This window comes from Brachyistius frenatus, unplaced genomic scaffold (assembly GCF_029030835.1).
Source record: "Brachyistius frenatus isolate BFR_SWC_R1_liver_20210118 unplaced genomic scaffold, ASM2903083v1 Contig_271, whole genome shotgun sequence".
Taxonomy (NCBI): Eukaryota; Metazoa; Chordata; class Actinopteri; family Embiotocidae; genus Brachyistius; species Brachyistius frenatus.
The window spans coordinates 413,229-432,295 of record NW_027210870.1 but is presented as its reverse complement, the minus strand read 5'-3'; the positions used below and the strand labels follow the sequence as shown (position 1 = coordinate 432,295).

At 41.0% G+C, this 19,067-nt stretch overlaps 2 protein-coding genes across 3 annotated transcripts; both read left to right on the top strand.

Annotated features, from left to right (window-relative positions):
• Positions 1 to 172: 172 nt before the first annotated feature.
• On the top strand, positions 173 to 4,292 carry LOC138634662 (nicotinate-nucleotide pyrophosphorylase [carboxylating]-like). Of its 2 annotated transcripts, XM_069721717.1 has the most exons (5): positions 173 to 431; positions 1,113 to 1,374; positions 1,867 to 2,177; positions 3,460 to 3,591; positions 3,678 to 4,292. In XM_069721717.1, the coding sequence occupies exons 2-5, from the start codon at positions 1,122 to 1,124 to the stop codon at positions 3,936 to 3,938; spliced, it is 957 nt and encodes a 318-aa protein (XP_069577818.1). In that variant the 5' UTR covers positions 173 to 431; positions 1,113 to 1,121; the 3' UTR covers positions 3,939 to 4,292. The 2 variants fall into 2 exon arrangements, with proteins under 2 accessions (XP_069577818.1, XP_069577817.1); XM_069721716.1 differs by lacking the exon at positions 173 to 431 and having other exon boundaries at positions 445 to 1,374.
• Positions 4,293 to 5,442: 1,150 nt separating this feature from the next.
• Positions 5,443 to 18,983, top strand: LOC138634660 (integrin alpha-X). The gene is made up of 31 exons (XM_069721712.1): positions 5,443 to 5,584; positions 6,746 to 6,869; positions 7,100 to 7,188; positions 7,325 to 7,398; positions 7,489 to 7,603; positions 7,679 to 7,809; positions 7,914 to 8,056; positions 8,200 to 8,350; positions 8,972 to 9,107; positions 9,223 to 9,299; positions 9,827 to 9,944; positions 10,123 to 10,265; positions 11,072 to 11,218; positions 11,336 to 11,533; positions 11,923 to 12,053; positions 12,681 to 12,835; positions 12,926 to 13,092; positions 13,211 to 13,327; positions 13,909 to 13,979; positions 14,067 to 14,208; positions 14,959 to 15,057; positions 15,187 to 15,266; positions 15,374 to 15,454; positions 15,568 to 15,643; positions 16,707 to 16,814; positions 16,905 to 16,940; positions 17,038 to 17,163; positions 17,256 to 17,369; positions 17,449 to 17,523; positions 17,612 to 17,722; positions 17,827 to 18,983. Exons 1-31 carry the CDS (start codon positions 5,536 to 5,538, stop codon positions 18,052 to 18,054), a joined length of 3,612 nt encoding a protein of 1,203 aa, XP_069577813.1. The 5' UTR covers positions 5,443 to 5,535; the 3' UTR covers positions 18,055 to 18,983.
• Positions 18,984 to 19,067: the final 84 nt, after the last annotated feature.

Sequence of the window (19,067 nt, the reverse complement as noted above, 5' to 3'; positions counted from 1 at the left end):
TCACCACTGTTTTTGAATCTGTTGGAAAAACTCTCGACTGCAACCCAACCAAAATTTAATAGCACAGAAATTAAGCACAACAATGCTGCATCCATTTAAAAGAATTAAAAAATTTAAAAAAAAATTTAAACAGCATTTTAACAACAGACACTGCCTCCAGGAACCTCCAGGATGGAAAGGGTTCAACACGTCTCTCAGATGCGTGGACTAAAACCTGAAATTAATCAAAAATAATTTGTTCTGATATATACACACCGGCCTCGTCGACCTGTGAATCGGCCAATGATCAATGCTGAGCAGATAACTTGAAAACATTCCAACATGGACACGGGGTCAAATTCCACGTCACATTTTTTGCTCCGGCTCTGTGTGCTCAGAAACACACAACTCCACAGCCTGCGACCACCGGGAATAGAGAGCAACTGGCAGAAGTAAGTACGTATAACTCATCGGTATTTATTTGTGCGGTTCCAATCGTGTGAATATACTCGGGTTGTGGTGATTCCTTGTGTGCTGAAACCTTGCAGCACACAAGGAACAGACACGTCAACCAGTTTTGTGGAGGTTAAACTGAATGATCACTGGAGCATGTCGAGTATGTAGGGAAGATGGGTGATAAATTAAAGGGGGAAAAAAATAACACACCCTGCGTTCGGATCGCGACAGATAAGACCGAGCGGGTCAAAGTTCAAGGCCAATTGCTTTTTAATAATAAAGTAGTATGTCCCAATTGTACACATGCAACAGTTTGTACTTTTTAAAAGGTAGCTGCAGTAAAAGTAAAAAAGAAATAGTATGCGATTCGAACACAGGGACTGAGTGTCTTCGTGAGGTGTTGTTCCACCATGAGCCTCCAGAACAGCTTCAGGGTTCCTCCTCAAGAGATTGTGCCACTCTCTACGGGAGGGACGAAGAGCCTTTTTCCAAAACATATTCCCACACTCAAGTGTTTTCAGGCCTAATATCTGTTTTGGTGGCGCATCTTCAAACTGTCCAAATCCCCTAGAATCTTCTAAATCACAGTTATCGCAAGACAAGAAAGCAATCTTTATGTTAATTTTGGACTTTATAATCTGCTTTCGATTCCCTTTCTAATGCCAACCAATTCCAAGTTTCGAAGGATGTCTCAGCCAAAACACCCGGCGGCGCACTCACTCCCACGCCACACCCTCACCCGGCTGGCACGAGAGTGGCTGGCGGAGGACACGCCAAACTTTGACCCGGCGGGAGTGTGTGTGGGATCACGGGGGGTGGAGGCGAGGCTGCTGTGTAAAACGCCGGACAGCATCCTGGCAGGGAGCCCATTCTTCGCGGCGGTGTTCGCCGAGGTCGGCTGCACGGTGGACTGGGTTTACCAGGACGGAGCTGAGATCGGTATGCAGTTGAACACTATTAAAAACGATAAGATGTGTGACAGAGAAAACATGCACCAGTCTGAAAGAGGTCAACAAATGGAGGACACACGGCCATAACAGTACCACTTAACCCGGTATCACGGCAAAACGTGAAATAGCCACGCTTTGGCCTGTCTAGGCGTGACAGTTACACATTTTCCTGTGGTGGATGCAAATGAAACCTACTGCATGCATACAGCCATGTGAGCTTTATGGGGTTGCTCGGCCAAGATGAAGAATAATGCAAATTTGAATGTGATTTTAGAAAAGCTTTTCTAAAAATCTGTTGCAGTACATGTACACCTGGTTGGAAATCACTGATATAGAGAACAAATCACTACAGATAAAAAAAAGATTAAATCCAGAAGAGGAATGCCTCACTGGCCAGTGTTGAGTTGAAACGGTGTGGATTTATTTACTCAAATAATGTAGCCCTCACATTGTGATGGACATCAGGTGATCTCTTTCTCAGGTCCAGATGCTGTCACCCTGACCGCCGTGGTGCGAGGCCCAGCGAGGTGCCTCCTCCTCGGGGAGAGGCCGGCTCTGAACTGCCTGGCCCGAGCCTCAGGGATCGCCACGCGCTGTGCTCAGCTCCGGGCGATGGCGAAGGCGGGAGGCTGGCATGGAGAAGTGGCCGGCACCCGTAAGACCACGCCAGGCTTTCGTCTGGTGGAGAAGTACGCCATGCTGGTGGGCGGCGTGTCCACGCACCGACAGGACCTGAGCGGGATGGTGATGCTGAAGGACAACCACGTGTGGGCGTCAGGAAGTATCACAGAGGTGGGCGGCTCAAATGGCTCCAACAACATAGGTTGTTATGATGGTGGTTGGAGCGCGCAACGCGTCCACCCGAGTCCACAGTTTGACTCTGAACCGATGGGACTTTTCATGCCTCCACGCCGGCGTTAGCTGTAGCCAGCTTTTTAATTAATTAATTAATTAGATATTAAATTTAATATCTAAATAACGCTTTGTGGGAATTTCTTTAAACTTGGCAAAAAGATTGACTTGGTGCCAAGCGGCAACCAGCAGTGACGTCACCCATTGGTTTGTGAACGGCCGTTATGAAGCCTCGAGTTGGGATTTTTGTCCGTCACCATCTTGCTGGTTCGGAGCAGTTCAGCGCAGGAAGAGACCATATTTGGGCGAGCTGGGCAGGAGTGAACGGGGGATCTGACTCGATCTGATTTGAAACTCAAGGACCCTACGTCCCTCCAAACGATAGATAGATACTGTAGGTAGATAGGTGGGTAGGTAGGTAGTCGGCGTAACCTGACTGCTTCTTAATTTCATTGTATCCTGTACACAATGACAATAAAGCTTTCTATTCTATTCTATTCTATTCTGCACCATAGGCCTGTCAATCAAACAGACACGCCCCCAAAAACATACTTTTTCAGGCTTATCTTCTAATTAATGACGGGATTTTGTTTTCAGATGGACCTCCAGAAAACTAATAAGAAGGAACGACTTTAGCCAACAACACCGAGATAACTTGTAGAAAACATTTATTGACTTTTTATTTGATGAGAGAAGTTGAATGGGAGTCTATGGAGCAGGAGGCTTTTTGGAGCCGACCTCTAGTCTAAGGGTCAGTCTATGCTTGGTACCAAGGATTAACTGATTCTATGTTGGGGGTCAAAGGTCAAAGTCACTAAGCAACTATACCAACTATATAACTATCCAAAAAAGGCAAATAAAACAATATTTCATAATGATGTAAAACCACATATTTTATGGAAGCAGTTTTAAAGAGAAATCTAATAATTTGAACTTAAAGAACAAGTATTAATCATATTAAAATGAAGTCTGTTTGAGAATTTGAGTTGAATGAACTTTAGTCTTTCTACAACTTTCAGAACACCATCTGACAAGAGTTTAGGAGGTCAAAGACAGTAGCTATTTCCACATATTCACACAGATTCGGGGATCTCATGGGTTTTATGTTGCAATTGTGTGTATTAGGATGTTTCGTTTCTGTAAATGTGAACAGACTTCTCCTCGAGTCTGGCAGATATTATTAGGTTCAGTCTTGTTTATGAAATCCTGTTTGTTTGTCCAGGCTGTGAAAGCTGCTCGATCGGTGTGCGGCTTCAGCAGCAAGATCGAGGTGGAGTGTCGTTCCACAGCGGAGGGCAGAGAGGCGGCGGGAGGGGGAGCGGACATCGTCATGCTGGACAACTTTCACCCTCAGGTAGACAAAAAAAGAAACAAACACGGGTCATTTCCTGCCGCTTCATACTTCTACATGAAATAATACAGCTCTCCTCCATCCTGCAGGAGCTCCATGCTGCAGCCCGGGCCCTGAAGGACGAGTTCCCAGCTCTTCTGATCGAGGCCAGTGGAGGAGTCACCCCGGAGAACTTAGCTTTATATTTCTCCCCACATGTGGACATCATTTCTCTGGGCTGCATAACACAGGGCTGTCCTGTCGTGGACTTCTCTCTCAAGGTTCAAAAGGTTCAAAATGCTCATCAGGCCTGCACGCCAGAAACGGGGTCCAAACAAACATCACCAAAATGTCGTGAGACATTTTTCTGATGAAGATGCTCTGAGTATGGGCAGAGTATGATTATTCATTTCCTGGAATGACTGCAGTTACCACGATGAGTTATTGGTCGTTACAAAACAATTCACTTCCTGTTTACTCAATGTTTCTTCAGTCACTTCATTACAGTAAAACATGAATAGGAACTGGGGTGAAAGTTGTGTTTTTTTCAGGGTAATGTGGGTGTTGGGTTTGTTGATCACACCGTGCAAGTAGTTCTTCAAATTCTAGGTTCGGAGAATATCCTTTAATAAACCTGACAACCGCTCATGCTAACAGTAAAAAAAAAAAAAAAAACTCCACTGTAAATTATAGCTCATTTCCTGAGAATAAAGTGCAGATTGTGGCTCCACGATAATGATATTGATAATAATTTGAATGTCTTCATTTATTTTCTGAGCCATCTGAGGGTCGTTATCTGTTTCGTTAACTTGAGTTTAACTATGTTTCAGCAAAATTAGCTGATAGTTAGCGTTACTGGCTGTTTGTTCAGCAAGTGTTTAGCAAAATTAGCTATAAGTTGTAAGAAAGTCAACACAGAGGTTCTACTTTAACATTCTGACAGAAAACATCAGCAGCAAACCACTTGAACTGTGGCGCATTGTATGCATCAATTGGCGGGCGCGCAAATCAGCGCTTATAAAATGTGTAACTCAGGAGCCTGATGTTGATAAAGTGACAAAATTTTGACCACATAATCACGAGGGTTAAAGCTTCCCTCCGCCTCCGTCCAAGTCAGGGTACTACCGACTGTTCACGCGCGAACAGGAGCAGTCTCTGAACTTTGCCCCCGACCTCACGACCTCATCCAAGTCCTGTGAAAGCTGCTTACACGCCATCGCATCGGTGATGACTCGAGAACGAGAATATTTTCGTTTTTCACTCTTCGTACCTGCTTTTACTCGAGTAAAATTATGAATTATGAATTTATCACATTCATGGTTCAACGAAGAGAGCGCACGGAGGTTCTCGTGAGTTTCCCACAAGTTCCTCATTTTAATGGCCAACTATACCCTGTTCTTTGACAGTAAATCTCTCGCCCTATAGCGCATACATTTTCTAGCGGTTCACCACTACGTTAAGATGTTTAACAAATATGATCAAATAAATGAACAAAACAGCAAATATATGTAAAAAAATTTTTTTAACTCAACGTTGACTCTTTTTTTTTGTTCACTTTAATCTCTTTTTGTCAACTCAATAACCACAAAAATGGCAACAGCTGGTTTACTCTAATGACTCTTGCAGATAACAACACCTTTAATTCACGCTTACAAGAGCTCTTTTGGGTGCTTAACTTCAATAACCACCGCTAACAGCAGCTTCCCTGTTTATTCCTCAATAAAAAAGTATCAAACGTTTTGTTTTTTTGGAGGGGGGGGGGGTGAATTGCGAAACAGAAGGATGTAGGAAAGAAAAGAGGAAGCATGATGGAGGACCAATATTTTTTTTTAACTGAGAACCCTGCTGTTCGAGCAGAAATGTCACAACCACCTGCGACAGAAACGCCCTCGTTTACAAAACACACAGGAAATGTTGCGCAGACACACTCAAAGAGCTCCAGAGGCAGAGCTCGCCCTGATGTGAAAGATGCACACGCCACGTCGCATCCACCTGCTCACCTACGTGGTGGCAGCTGGTAAGAGCTCTAATTTTACTTCATTACTTCAAGTTGTTTATTAATAAAAGTCATCTACAAAAGGAGAGAAAGAGGTGATGTGTGGGTGTGGGGAACGGTGATTTCTGAGGCTCGAGACGCTCACACGTCACACCTCAATTATTTTGTAAAATGACAATTATGACATTTTTAAAACCAATTAAGTAAAGTTTATTTCGTAGCATATTTTATACATTTTGTTTGTAATTTTTTGTTTTTATTACAGTAATTTTTAAAAGTATCAACCTTCAGCTAAATGTGAAGAAATTGTGCCTCGTGCAAAAAACACGAGAACAGGAAATCCTCAAAGCCAGGATGAAAATGTAACCACAAAAACAAGTTGGGCACAGTTTGATCAAATTTTGCTGCTGGTTTTAAGTTTCATTATAAGATTTTAACAACATGAATTCAGATTCCATTAAAACAAATTTAGGTGTATTTTTTATTGTAACTTTGAGCAGCACAAACACTTGGTTCAATTGCTGAGGGGGTGGGTGGATACAATTTCAGGGGGTATTTCAAACATTTTTACACAGAAAGCCAGACCCACTGATAAAACTAGATGAATTAAAAATGAATTGTTTTTGTGATGCAAGCTAATTGACCTCCGAAAAGTACACGTTGGTTTAGAGCTTTTTTTAGGCTCTTTGGGTGCCATATAAATGCTTCACTCACTTCCACAGAAATGGCTGTATAAAGTTATAATGGTGGACGTGCAAATAAAGTTGCTGATTATCTCTATCTCCATCAGATCTTCTGGCTGTTAACTGGGTCATTATGTTCACCAGCCCATCTCTGACTGTGTAACTGGTTTGAACCAAAACATTAAAGATGTGTGGGCCATTAACCCAAAACAAGGGGCTAAAAGACACTAAAACAGTCTCAGTGCCATACAAATAAAGTCTGATTGATTAATTCATGAAGCTCCCTATTCATTTACACACTGGCTTAATTTCTTTATTGTATTTGTATTTGTTATCGCACATATTTTGAATAAATGTACACTTCATTTTCATAAAGAACAGCTGTATGATATGTTTTAAAAAGTAGTAATTTGTCATATTATTTTCAGTGTTTTAAATGAGCTGCCTCATCTTTAGATGACAGCTGATTTGTAGATATTTTTTCCTATTTTGTTTCAAGCTGCAAACATCCAGGTTGCTTTGGCTTTCAACATCGACACAAAAGACCCGTATGTCTACACCGGAAAACCCAACGATTTCTTTGGATACAAAGTGCTTCAATTCACGTCTGGTGGAAACAAAGGGTAAGCCATTTAAGTTCATATTTCATTTGAATAGTTACTCATAACGGGAGATTATTCTCCATTGAAAACCCCTTTGAGGACCTGTGTGAGGTTGTGGTTTGACAAGTTGAATGATGTTACATCCTGTGACTGATCTCAACCCTGCTTTACAGCAGCAAATGCATTTTCTTTTAGATAAAACTGTGCTGCTTATGTCAGCCTAAACCGATAACTATTATCGTTCTCCACAGAATAATCGTCACTGCACCTCTGCAGCTAAATGGATCTGGAGGAATATGCAAACTGGACCAAAGGAATACCACGTGTTTCAGCCCCAATGGTATATACAGAATTACACAATTATTCACCCTATACTAGAGAGAAAAAGTAATTTTCCAAACATGCAGAAATATCAATTAAAAAAATGGAAAATTTCCAGATGTGGCTGTGAAACTTTGTGTATTTCACTGTTGCAGAGATTTCTCTGCCGAACGCGACAGTCAAACACCTCGGCTTGTCGATCGCCGCCGACTCCACGGGCTCCTTCACCGTAAGAAACCCACCCTTCCTCTGTCTTCATGGTTCTGAGAAAAACAAACCAAATGCTCAAACCGCTTTCACCTTTTACGATCTGATTCAGGCTTGCAGTCCAAGTGTCGCCCACGAATGTCACGAGAACTCCTATCTAAACAGTATATGTTTCAACATCACGAATCAAATGGAACAACGCTCCAACTTCACACCGGCTTTCCAAGGTACGAAAAACAACATTTCATGTTCTGATTCAATGTTCTTTAGAAATTTGTTTTAACTAAATATGTCTCTCCCAGAATGCACAAAAAAGACAGTGGACCTCGTTTTTCTATTCGATGGATCAGCCAGTATGAAGGAAGAAGAGTTCAATAAAAATAAAGTCTTCATTAAGGATATAATGAACAGCCTCAAGAACACATCAATCAAGGTCACTGCGCTGGTCAAACATCAAAGTATTCATATGTACTTGTACATACTCTTTTCTGAATAATGTATGTTTGTAATGAATGTATGTTTTTGTTTTTTTTGCAGTTTGCTGCAGTTCAATTCTCCTCAAAATACAACATGGTTTTTGACTTCAATGACTATGAAGAGGGCAGTGCTCTCGAAAAACTTGACGAAGAGAAACATTTGAAGGAACTCACCAACACACATAAAGCTCTCCTGTTTGTGTTGTAAGTTCAGTTAAGTTACAAACAACTGGCACAGTACGACTGTGAGATTATCTGTTGGAGTGATGGGTATTAATTTGTACAGATTTAGAGATAAAAAAATAAAATTAAAAATTTATGCTGAGACACTTTTATGTTTGTTTCAGGACAGACCTTTTTGAAAACCAAACGGCAGGCGCCTCTCCTGATGCAACCAAAGTTCTGGTGATAATCACAGATGGGGATCCCAGCGATGAAGACACGAAGGGCGCTGTCGAGAAATACAATGAAAAGAACATTATTCGCTTTGTGATTGCGGTGAGTTGTGGACTTGATATAACATCTCTCATTTCAGCTAAAACAATCACATGGGAAACTGTCCTGTTCTCCACTATGGAGGCGGCACACAGTTAAACAAAAGGAGCTTGTACTGATTCCAGTTTTGAGTCTTTTCTGGCGCAGAGCTGTTTTTAGTTTATATAATATGCACAAAGTGCCGTATCAAAGTGGAATAACCTCGGCAAGGGTCAACCGGCTCAGAATCAGCTTTATTTGGCCAGGTATGTTTACACACACAAGGGATTTGACTCTGGTTGTAACGAAACAAAAACAGACATATCTACAGCTAAAGAAACATATATACACCCAAACAATGGTACAGTTGCACCTACTGCAAGCGGTGATGGCGCAATTGAGTGTGGTGCAAATGGTACAGTGTTATTGCACAGGGTTTCAGTTCGATATCACTACTTGTCTTTCCCTTACCAAACACCTCACTAATTTGTGCTATGAACTCCCTCCGACTGTTCTTAGAAATGCAAAATGGTTCCTGCTGTCAAAAATAGCCTATAGTCCTTTCTTGCGCAGAACTGTGTTGTACATCTTGGTGTCATCAAACTTCAAAATACGTCATAATCTCAAGCAGCATTCTGGTTTCAGGTCAAACAAGCCAAGCTGGACAAATTCACGGCCATCGCTTCACAACCGACAAAAACATATGCCTTCAAAATTGAGAATTATAACGGACTCAAGGGAGTGCTGGAAACTTTTCAGTTGAAGATCTTTAATATGGAAGGTGATGTTCACATTATTTTTTACAGTTTGATCAATACTGTTAGAAAAATCGATATCATGTCCCTGCTGTGCCACTGCAGTCGTAACACTCCACAACACTGTCGTCTAATATTTAGGCACCAAAGTGGCTCTGGCTTCACATGACATGACTGATGAAATGTCTCAGAGCGGATTCAGCGCCGTCTTCTTCAAGGTAAGTCGCGTCAAAATCGACACCTTTTACACGGCGTTAGTAAACCAGATGTACACATCTTTAGACAAACAGGATGCATGTACAACCGTGTCTGTAACGTGTAAGTAAAAACAGACTGCGATAATTTGCCACTCATGTACACCCATATTTACTTGAAAACAGAACAAAGACGACATATCAAATGTTGAAACTTAGAAATTGTATTGTTATATTCCAAACATCTGCTCATTTTGAATTTGATGGTAGCGACACATTGTAAAAAGTTGGGACAGCCGCATGTTTACCACTCTGTTCCATCACTTCTTTTAACAAAACTCTGTAAACTACTGGCTGGAGTTTTGAAAGTCAAACATTGTCAAAATGCATGCTAAATTTTGCACTTGAGCTAATTTAATATCTGACTTCTGGATGTCTGTGCAGTGACTTTTTTTATCTGCTGCCTCACCGGAACAACTAATTTGACTGTAGCTATTGCTGGTGTCTCAGCTCGTCTCTGTGCTTTGACCAGACCTTTTTTCTGTTAACAGGACACATTAATTCTGGGTTCAGTGGGATCAAACAGCTGGCGTGGTGCTCTCGAAGAGCGTAATGGAAAAAAGGAAATACAAATTCAAGACCCAAAAATGGTGATGGACTCCTACATGGGTAAACTCATTTCTCGCTTTTTGCCTATCGTCGGTTTATTTATTTAAAGGACTGTTAATTTGGCTCTTCATAGTAAGACCCGATTATTTTTCTGTCTTAAATATGAACCGTTTCATTAATGCATTGTCTGATGTCAGTGAACATTTTGCAGATGATGTCATATGTTAAACTGTTGCAGGATACTCCGTTTCTGTTGGAGAGAGGAATGGAGTTGGTCTTTATTTTGCGGGGGCACCACGGTTCAATCACACCGGGAAGGTTGTACTTTTCAGACACAATGGCAAGAACTGGACCGCAGCCGACGGAATAAACGGGAACCAGGTTGGTAACTGCATAAATCTGACTTATCATGCAAATTCTAAACAGAAATAAGTGCGCTGTTCTTAGCATCTGCAATCGGAAGTGAACAAAAACACCCCTCCTTTGCCTCCATTACAACTCGTGTGAACAATTTTGCATCAAGTTCTACTTGTACTTTTATAAATGCGCAAAAGGCAAATTATCTATTGTGGTTACACAGGAAACCAGAGAACTTCCTTGCACTGCCACCTTTTTTGCTTGAAGAAAACCTGTGAGAAGATCGCACAGTCGCTTAAAGCAGAGTAAATGTTTATCCCGAATTTAATGTGTACATGTGGGCTGCTGTAATTTCTCTATATCATATTAACATCGTGATATGAGATTATATTTTGTCTTGATATTGTAATACAATATGGCCGTACCGTAAATCAATGAAATTTTCTGAACATACCAAACTACAGAAGCACATTGCATTAACAGTCAAATTTTGATCTCGAAAATTATGACTCCCTTATTTATTATTAGGATAATTCATAATTACGAGATAATCTTAAAAATGTGTTTTTATGTGAATGCAATGCAGTTCCACACCAAACTAATCTAACTGTTATATTATTTGCCTTTAACAACTTAGTCATTATATAAACATTACTGATGATTATGAGGCAGCAGTATTACGATATTGTAGTCATTGCTACAATATTCATAATGAGCTATTTGGTCAAAAATATCCTGATATTTGATTTAAGGCCATCTCTCCACGTAGGTTTTTGTAAAACTATTAAAGTCAGTGACGTGTCTAACTTGAAATATACGTGACGTTCCAGATCGGCTCTTACTTCGGCGCGGAGCTGTGCTCGGTAGACGTCGACTCGGACGGTAACATGGACTTCCTGCTGGTGGGAGCTCCACTGTTTTACCTGCATCAGGAGAAGACGGAGGGTCAGATCTACGTCTACGCACTGACCAATGAGGTGAGCAGTGACGTTGGCGTAAAATCCGCGCTGACTTCTATTCATTTTACTGGGAGAAAACGAATGCTTTTGTTTTTTTTAAATCAATAAACTCATGTTCTTTTCTTTCTCCCGAAGCTACAACTAAAAAGTGTACTGAATGTGACGGTGCCATCCATGGGCAGATTTGGCACCACCATATCCAGTCTTGCAGATCTGAATGGAGATGGACTTCGAGACGTGGCGGTCGGTGCCCCCCTCGAGGACGATAACAGGGGGGCCGTGTACATCTACCATGGAAACAAACGCTCAGGGATATGCAGCACTTTCAACCAGGTGAGAGAGAAAACCTGATATTTATATTTTTTTTAATGGACACCACGGGGTCGTGGCACTGGAGCACCATAAACAGCCGTGTGGTCCAGAATATTTCAGTGATTTTGATACGTACCTGCAAAAAACTTTTACCTTTATCACACTTTATTAGGAGCACCTGCTTTATACATGCAATTATCCAAATCAGTGGGTCGGGTGGCAGGAATTCGTTGTATTAAATTCTGCAGATGAAGGTCCTTTTGACAAGCATGTGCCTGACCCAGTATTAGTTCGGTGTTCCTAATAGACTGCTCGGTGAATGAAAGTTTAAAAATGCATTGTTTATCTCCCACCTCCTCTTTAAACGTGCATGCACTTCAGGCACTGTTTCAGTTGTCTTGTTTTTCTAGAGGATCATGGGAGAAAACATAAAGCCGGGGATGAGATTCTTTGGACAGGCCATCGATGGAAACATCGACCTCGGAGAGGACGGACTCCCAGATATTGTGGTTGGATCACAGGGCACTGCCGTTATCTTAAGGTACGAATAATGTGTATCCGACATTATGTATGTGGTCCAAACAAAAAAAGTGCAGAAGTCACGCCTGTAACAACCAAAAAAACGGTACGTTTTATCCTGTCCGCCTTCCCCTTTAATGTCGTCTCCTTTTGCATCGATACACCACTACCGGCGCTCCCTAGATGCCTTGTTCTGTTAGTGTGACCTTAGCTGAAACTTCCTTTTGAGGAACAGAAAGAAGTTGGAGGGAATAAAACTCAGTGAGCAGGAGTGGTGGGAAACGCAACCACTGTGTTATTGCGGGCAAGAAACTAGTGTGTTTGTTATGCAGGAGAACCCTGTTGCCATGGCTCCACAGTTCAGGTGGTTCAGCTACCAACGATAACAACCAGCTATCAAAGCTAACAAACCGCAAATTTTGTTAAATAACAGCAAAATTCAAGTTAACAAACAACTAACATCGCTAACAACCCTCAGACTCTTTAGAAGGTCACAGGTGCTCAAAAGCAGACATTATAAAGTGGCCAGTTTTCTCAACACAATAGTGGCGAAATATTGTCGGAGAATTTAACAAACCCAATGCAAGATGTAGTCTTGCAATGCAAAAGTGCAAAGTCTAACAATTCATTTTTGATCAATGTCTTTCAGGTCCAGGCCCGTCTTTAATGTCGTAGCACATCTGTATTTTCAACCGGAGCAGATAAGCACTGACAATCTCGACTGCGTGGGCACCGATGAAAACCTACCAATGGTCAACTTAACAGCCTGCTATGAAATGGTAGAAACAACAAAGAGCAAAAGGGGTACGGAGTTCACCACTGCAATGTAGTATTCATTAAAGTTGCCGATCCTGTCAATGCATTATTTTAAATCCCACTGTTTGGCCTTTTCAGGGGCGGCAAGGGCCGGGCTGAACATCTCGCACACACTGGAAGTGGATCCGAAGAGACAAGCATTTCGAGGTCTCTTCAGACCAACTGATAAGAAAGCCAGGAATCATACTTCTACCTATGAGCTGCTAGATCCAAAAACTTGCTTCAGCTACCCTATCTACATAAGAGTATGTAGTTTCATTAAAAATATTCACCCACCCGTGTGGGAGCAGTTATACACAAACCTGTTTCTATTTAGTTTCTTCAGAGCTACGCGGATCATTCTTCTTTTTATTTGTATTGCAGAAGTGTGTAAGAGACACATTATCGCCCATCAGCATCAAATTAAGCTTTTCTCAAGCTGACAGTGAGAACGCGACCGCCATCTTGGACATAGACAGCAAAAAAACATCTGTTGTTGAGGTACGTAGTCTGATGGTAGAAGAGGCTGAAGGCTGATTTTCCATCCTTCAAGTGTAATTGAAATATCGAAAATTATGCAAAATGCATGTGATGTTTTGGCAAAAAGAAGCCATCAATAGAGGCTGTGTTTAAAGTCTATTCTGTAAAGCTATGTCACTTTTACAAGTTTTTACTAACTTTGAGCTAATGGGTCTCTAATTATACAAATTTGTTATATTTATATGTTTAAATGTATAGATATGTTTGTTATATTTAAAAAAAAAATCCAAAAAGATTTCCAAGAATTTTATCGCAAATTTTTTTTTCTAATTATATTGTAATTTTTGAGAAAAGCCTTTGTAAAATCAATATTTTACGATTGCACTAATCACAAAAAACCTCCTAAATCCTGGAGGGACCGATTGGAGACGTGGCACTGACATGGAAAGGGACGTCAGCTCGTCAGTTCATCCCTGTTTCACCCATTTATATCATTTAGGATCCGTAATGCTGATTGGTACTTTACCTTGTTTGTCGTTTCTTCTGTGCTTTTTATGTCATTTTTCTGACATAAGGATGACATTTTATTTGTATTTATACAGATTCCCTTCGAAAAGCAGTGTAGACAAAATGACGCTTGTATTGCCGAACTTGAGTTGGATTTCAACTTCACGTACGTATATATCTGACAAACGCAGTAAAGGAATTTTTGATGTCAACTCGGTGGGACCGAATGTGAGAAGTTTTCCGTCTCTCTCAGGACCCCGACGTTACTGGTGTCAGAAGACAACTATTTCAACGTGTCTATAGAACTGGTCAATCACGGCGACGACTCGTACAACACCAGCATCGCGATGCACTACCCTACAGGCTTTTCCTTCTCTCGGATGACTGTTGTAAAGGTGACTAAAACTTTAAAATGATTTATCACATTGCACCGTCGAGCTACTTACTGTATATATTATGTAAAAGCATGCTGCACAAAATAAAAAATAATACGGTGGATCAATAAATTCCGAGACTGCTCCCGTTGCGCATGAACGGAGTACAGCGCCGTGACGTGAACAGAGCGTTTCAGAAAAGTCTGCGGCGTTGAAGCGACGACTCGGGCGACACCAGGTGGGTTTTCTTTGACGTTTGCGGTGGTTGTGTCACCGTGAATTCGTCCCCCAGAGTCAGATTGTCAACACCGAGTTCTACTGGGACCTTCTGAGGTGTCTGAGGGAAAACATTCACTGCAAACCACCTGAACTGTGGCGCTACGGCAACAGGGTTCTCCAACGTGCCAACACGTCCGCTCACAGCGCATTAAAAACATCCTTCGTGCAAAACAGGAGCACTTTCTGAATTTATTGATCTACCCTTGTAGATTACTATACAAAAACCGCCACTATTACATGCATTTTTGACAACCCAGACATTACCAACATCTACAATAATTGTAACCCACACAGGATGCGTGGATGCGGTTGTTTCACAGCATCTATATTAATTGTAATGCAGTATGAAGTCCATTTCACAGACTTGGCTAAGAGGTTAAGCTTACCTAAAGCGTAGCAAAGGAACAACCTTCATAGCAGCCTACAATTTATTTAAAGTAAAAGCTCCTATTCTGGAGGGCCTCTGCTCATACTATTTTTATTTTAAAACAGACAAAGAGACCAACGCTCCACAGCTGCAACGGCCTAGCAGAAGTACTCGACAAAACCACATGTGGTATCAGCCTTCCTGTGTACCGCAGTGGATCTTATGTGAGTCATTCTGCACCCAGAAACCAGTTTCAGAAATGAAGAACTGTAACCAGCTCCCTCAAACTTTGGCAAAAACAACCTCAGCAACTTCTAACGTTGTTGTCTATTGATTTTTTTCCCCCCATAAAGGCCACATTTACAGCTTCCTTCCTTATTGTAAAGGATTATGAGTGGAACGACACAATGTCGATGACCATCGCTGGAACAAGGTAGAGGCCTTGAAAACACTCTTAAACAGAACAAAGCCAAACGTTTTCTCTGTATTAGTAAAACCATATTCACAAGAAATGTTTTTTCTTTTCTTTTGCACCCTCAGTGATAATACAAACTCCACCAGGACCCTTTCCATGACCAAAACTATCCCGGTACAATATGAAATTAAAATGGCACTAACAGTGTAAGTGTTTTTACCAGAGATAGCAGTTTTTGAATTGTAAATGTGATGTGTAATTTGCGTCCCTTGAAATTGTGTAATCCTACAGCTTCATGACCATTTTATATTCTTTTCAGGGGACCGGACACCATCAAATATCTGAACTTCACAACAGAGGACGATGCACCGAAAAAAATGGTTATTATGTACTCGGTGAGGAATTTAATAATCCTACAACAAGCAATAATCCAAAAGAATTTGCAATCGATGGTCTCATCCAAAAGTACCATTTGCAATTGCTGATTGTTTATTGGCCACCAGGGGGCAGCACGTTGAACCAACAAATCGTCAGCCACCAGCAAAGTGAATGAAAAGTACAAATTAGAGGTTTTTCGTTTTAAAAGATTTGAATTTACAAGTTCAATTTGAGTGTTGTTTTTTTTCTCAAAATGCAATGTTTATTGCAGGATCTTTTCAGTTCACGATATTTCAGGTCTGCCGTCCCTTCAAAGTGGCCTACGTGAAAGGTTTTTGCAATTAGAGATAAATATATTTTTGAATATCCAATCAGCAGCTCGAGGATAATAGCTTACGCTGAAGCTGGTAATAATCAGTTTAGCTTGACTTCCTGTCTTTAATTAACAGGAAGAGAAAACAACACATTTGTAGTTACGTCGTGATGCACAGATATGCAAATTAATCTTGACCAGTCGTGCATTCTGGGAATTGGGAACGTCACACCTGCTTCTCTGATGGTGCATTCAACAGCAGGTCCAAAGTGGGAAAGTCATAACGTCCGAGTGGGAAAATACACCGTAATACCTGTTGAACTATCCGACCTGAAAAGTTGTCCATTTCAATGTGACTACCTGACAGATTTTAGTCTATTATTCAGTTTCCTTTTTGCTCTCTTTTGGTCTCCACCAGCTCCATCGTGATTTATCTGTTTTTTCAGTGGCAAAAAGTCCCGTAAGCTAAATCGCTTGCAGTGTACAGCCAAAAAAGAAAAAGTGTAACACTTTAATAAGGTGTTTGTATGGACCAAAGACATTAGACACGACTCAGTAAGACTTAAAGGTGCTTGCAGATGGCTTTTGTTAGCAGAGCTAGGCTAGCTGCGATTGCCACACTAATCTAACCGGCCGTAGCTTCATTTTTACCACAGATACGAGGGCAGCATCAATCTTCTCATCTGACTCTGAGCAGGAAATCGAAGAACTATATTCCCCCAAAACTACACATCTAAAATGTAGCTCCTGTCTGTCACATTTTACAGGTAAATAACATCGGTTTTAAGGATTTTCCCATCAACGTGTCCCTTGTCTTCCCGACTAAACTGGAACATAACTTTGAAATGAGCAACTATCAAGTCTTCGTCCAGGAGGTAATTTAGAGACTTCTTACTAATACTGCTGCAGTGTATAATATTATGAATCCCTAATACTTACCTTACTTTTTCTTTTCTTTTTTTAAGAACATAACTCAGTGCAGAAGCTCTCCCGGCCCGAATGTAAGCGCAACATATTCGGTGTCAAAATATTTTTCTTCCGAAACTTCCATGAAATTATGAAAACCCTTAATATAACGAACCGTTGCTGTGTTTACAGCACTGCTTGGCGGGAAATGCCTGCGTCGCTGTGCTGTGTGACGGTTTCAATTTGGAGAAACATGTAGGCGTCGAGTTCACGTTGACGGGAGACGTGCAATTTAGAGACCTCAAACAGCAGGCGGGGGTACGTAGAAACTAAACACACGCCCCAAGGAACACATTGAAAGTGGAAAGAATCTATTATTAATTAAAATGCTCTTATTTTTTTTTTTACAGAATATTGCCTTTCTCAAACGATATACCGGAGACAGCGCAGAGATTAAATTTAAAAGCGCTCTACTTGTTGACTATGACAAGAAACGCTATGTGCTGGATTCCTATAAAGAAGAGGTAGGTTGGATGTTTGATGACAGTAATGCGATTTTAAAGATCATTAATGTACCTAATTTATCATATTCAACACCTGCAGAATAAACACGATTTTACAAGGGAGAAGTCTCTTGAAACTGGCTTGTGGATGGACGACGATCCGACAATGAAATGGGTAAATTCGGCCGACACACACAAACAGGCAAAGTTATCATCATTCACAAGGCTTTTAAGTAAAACTCGTAAATTTCCCTGCCAACAAGACTGAAGCTCGGGTTGAGTTCATCATCCTCCCAGATCAACTGCTGATCATTTTAACTGGAGCCGGACTGGGACTCCTGCTTCTGGTCATAATCACCGTCATCATGTTCAAGGTGAGAGTCTGTTTCGCAAGCATAAAGTTAAAGTCAATTTCTATTCGGAGCAGCTGCTTTAAAGGGCATTTGGTCTAACGATTCTTCTCGTGTCTGTCAAAAAGTTGGGCTGCTTCAAGAGGAAAACGGTCGACTATTATCTAGAACAGGAGGAAAAAGCTTCTCTTCAGGCGTGCACCTTCGCAGAGTGCGCACTGGTCCCCACCAACGGGGCGATCTCCAAATCGGAGGCCGACGATGAATCTGAACCTCCGGAGGTTAAAAAGCTACTTGATGATGGCGAGGCGAATGGCAGCCCGCCGGCGGCTGACGCAGAGGACGGTCTGGAATAACATTTATGAATGCACCCCCTTTTAATGTAGTCACACATATGCAGAATGGACAGAGGGTCATTATTGATGACCAATATCTCAAATTAAATATCTTGAACATCAAGGACGCCGGACAAGAAACAGCAAAAACATAAGCTCTCTGTGAACATAGATTACAGCATCAGCTGGGGAAAATTAATAAAAGTCATCAACCGTGGAAGATCGATACCGTTGGTTCATGACCTGGCCTGCATTCTCCATTACTGCATTTTATTTACATTGTAAATATACTGTAATGTTACCTGTAGATGGTGTTTCGATAGGCTTTGCTATCTCATGCACAATTATTTATTGAGCGAGGAGTTCCAGTTCTTGTATTATATGCGACTGCAGGATAAAATATATAACGTTTTTTTTAATTATTATTATTATTGTTTATTGATGACTGATCTCGCTTCGTCTTTGTGAGCAGCAGGATTGCGGGTTTGAAAGTTATACACAGACATCGGACATATAATTTGAACATGTAGATAGTTTTCAAAAGATTATCTCCAAAATGTCACGATAAAAAGTTTAAAGGTCAGATTGACAATATACTTAACGATGCGTTTCTTTCTTCTAAACCCAGAAACAAGCTTTTTAGAGGTTAATGGCAACTTACATCTGAGATCAATTTACATGTCTAGAAAATGAAATATACATTGTTCAAAATATTAACACTCCGTTTCACTCTCCCTTCCTGTATTCCTGCCACAAAGACATATTTTTGGCCTCCCGTTGTTTGCGTTTGTGTTTTTATGTTGCTCCTTGGTTTTGTGCAGTGTTGCGATTTAATTGCGATGTAAATACGTTTGAAGCTCCTTGCCCGTGCATCACATTTAGACGAGTGCTTTATTTGATCTAATTTTTTTCATGTAAACAAATAAACACACACAACTTTGTATTTGCAATTTAAAAAAAAAAGAAAAAGAAAATGTACCATTTTCACTTAAACCTGTCGAGAGAAAAACTCAATGCACTGCCATGAAATTTGA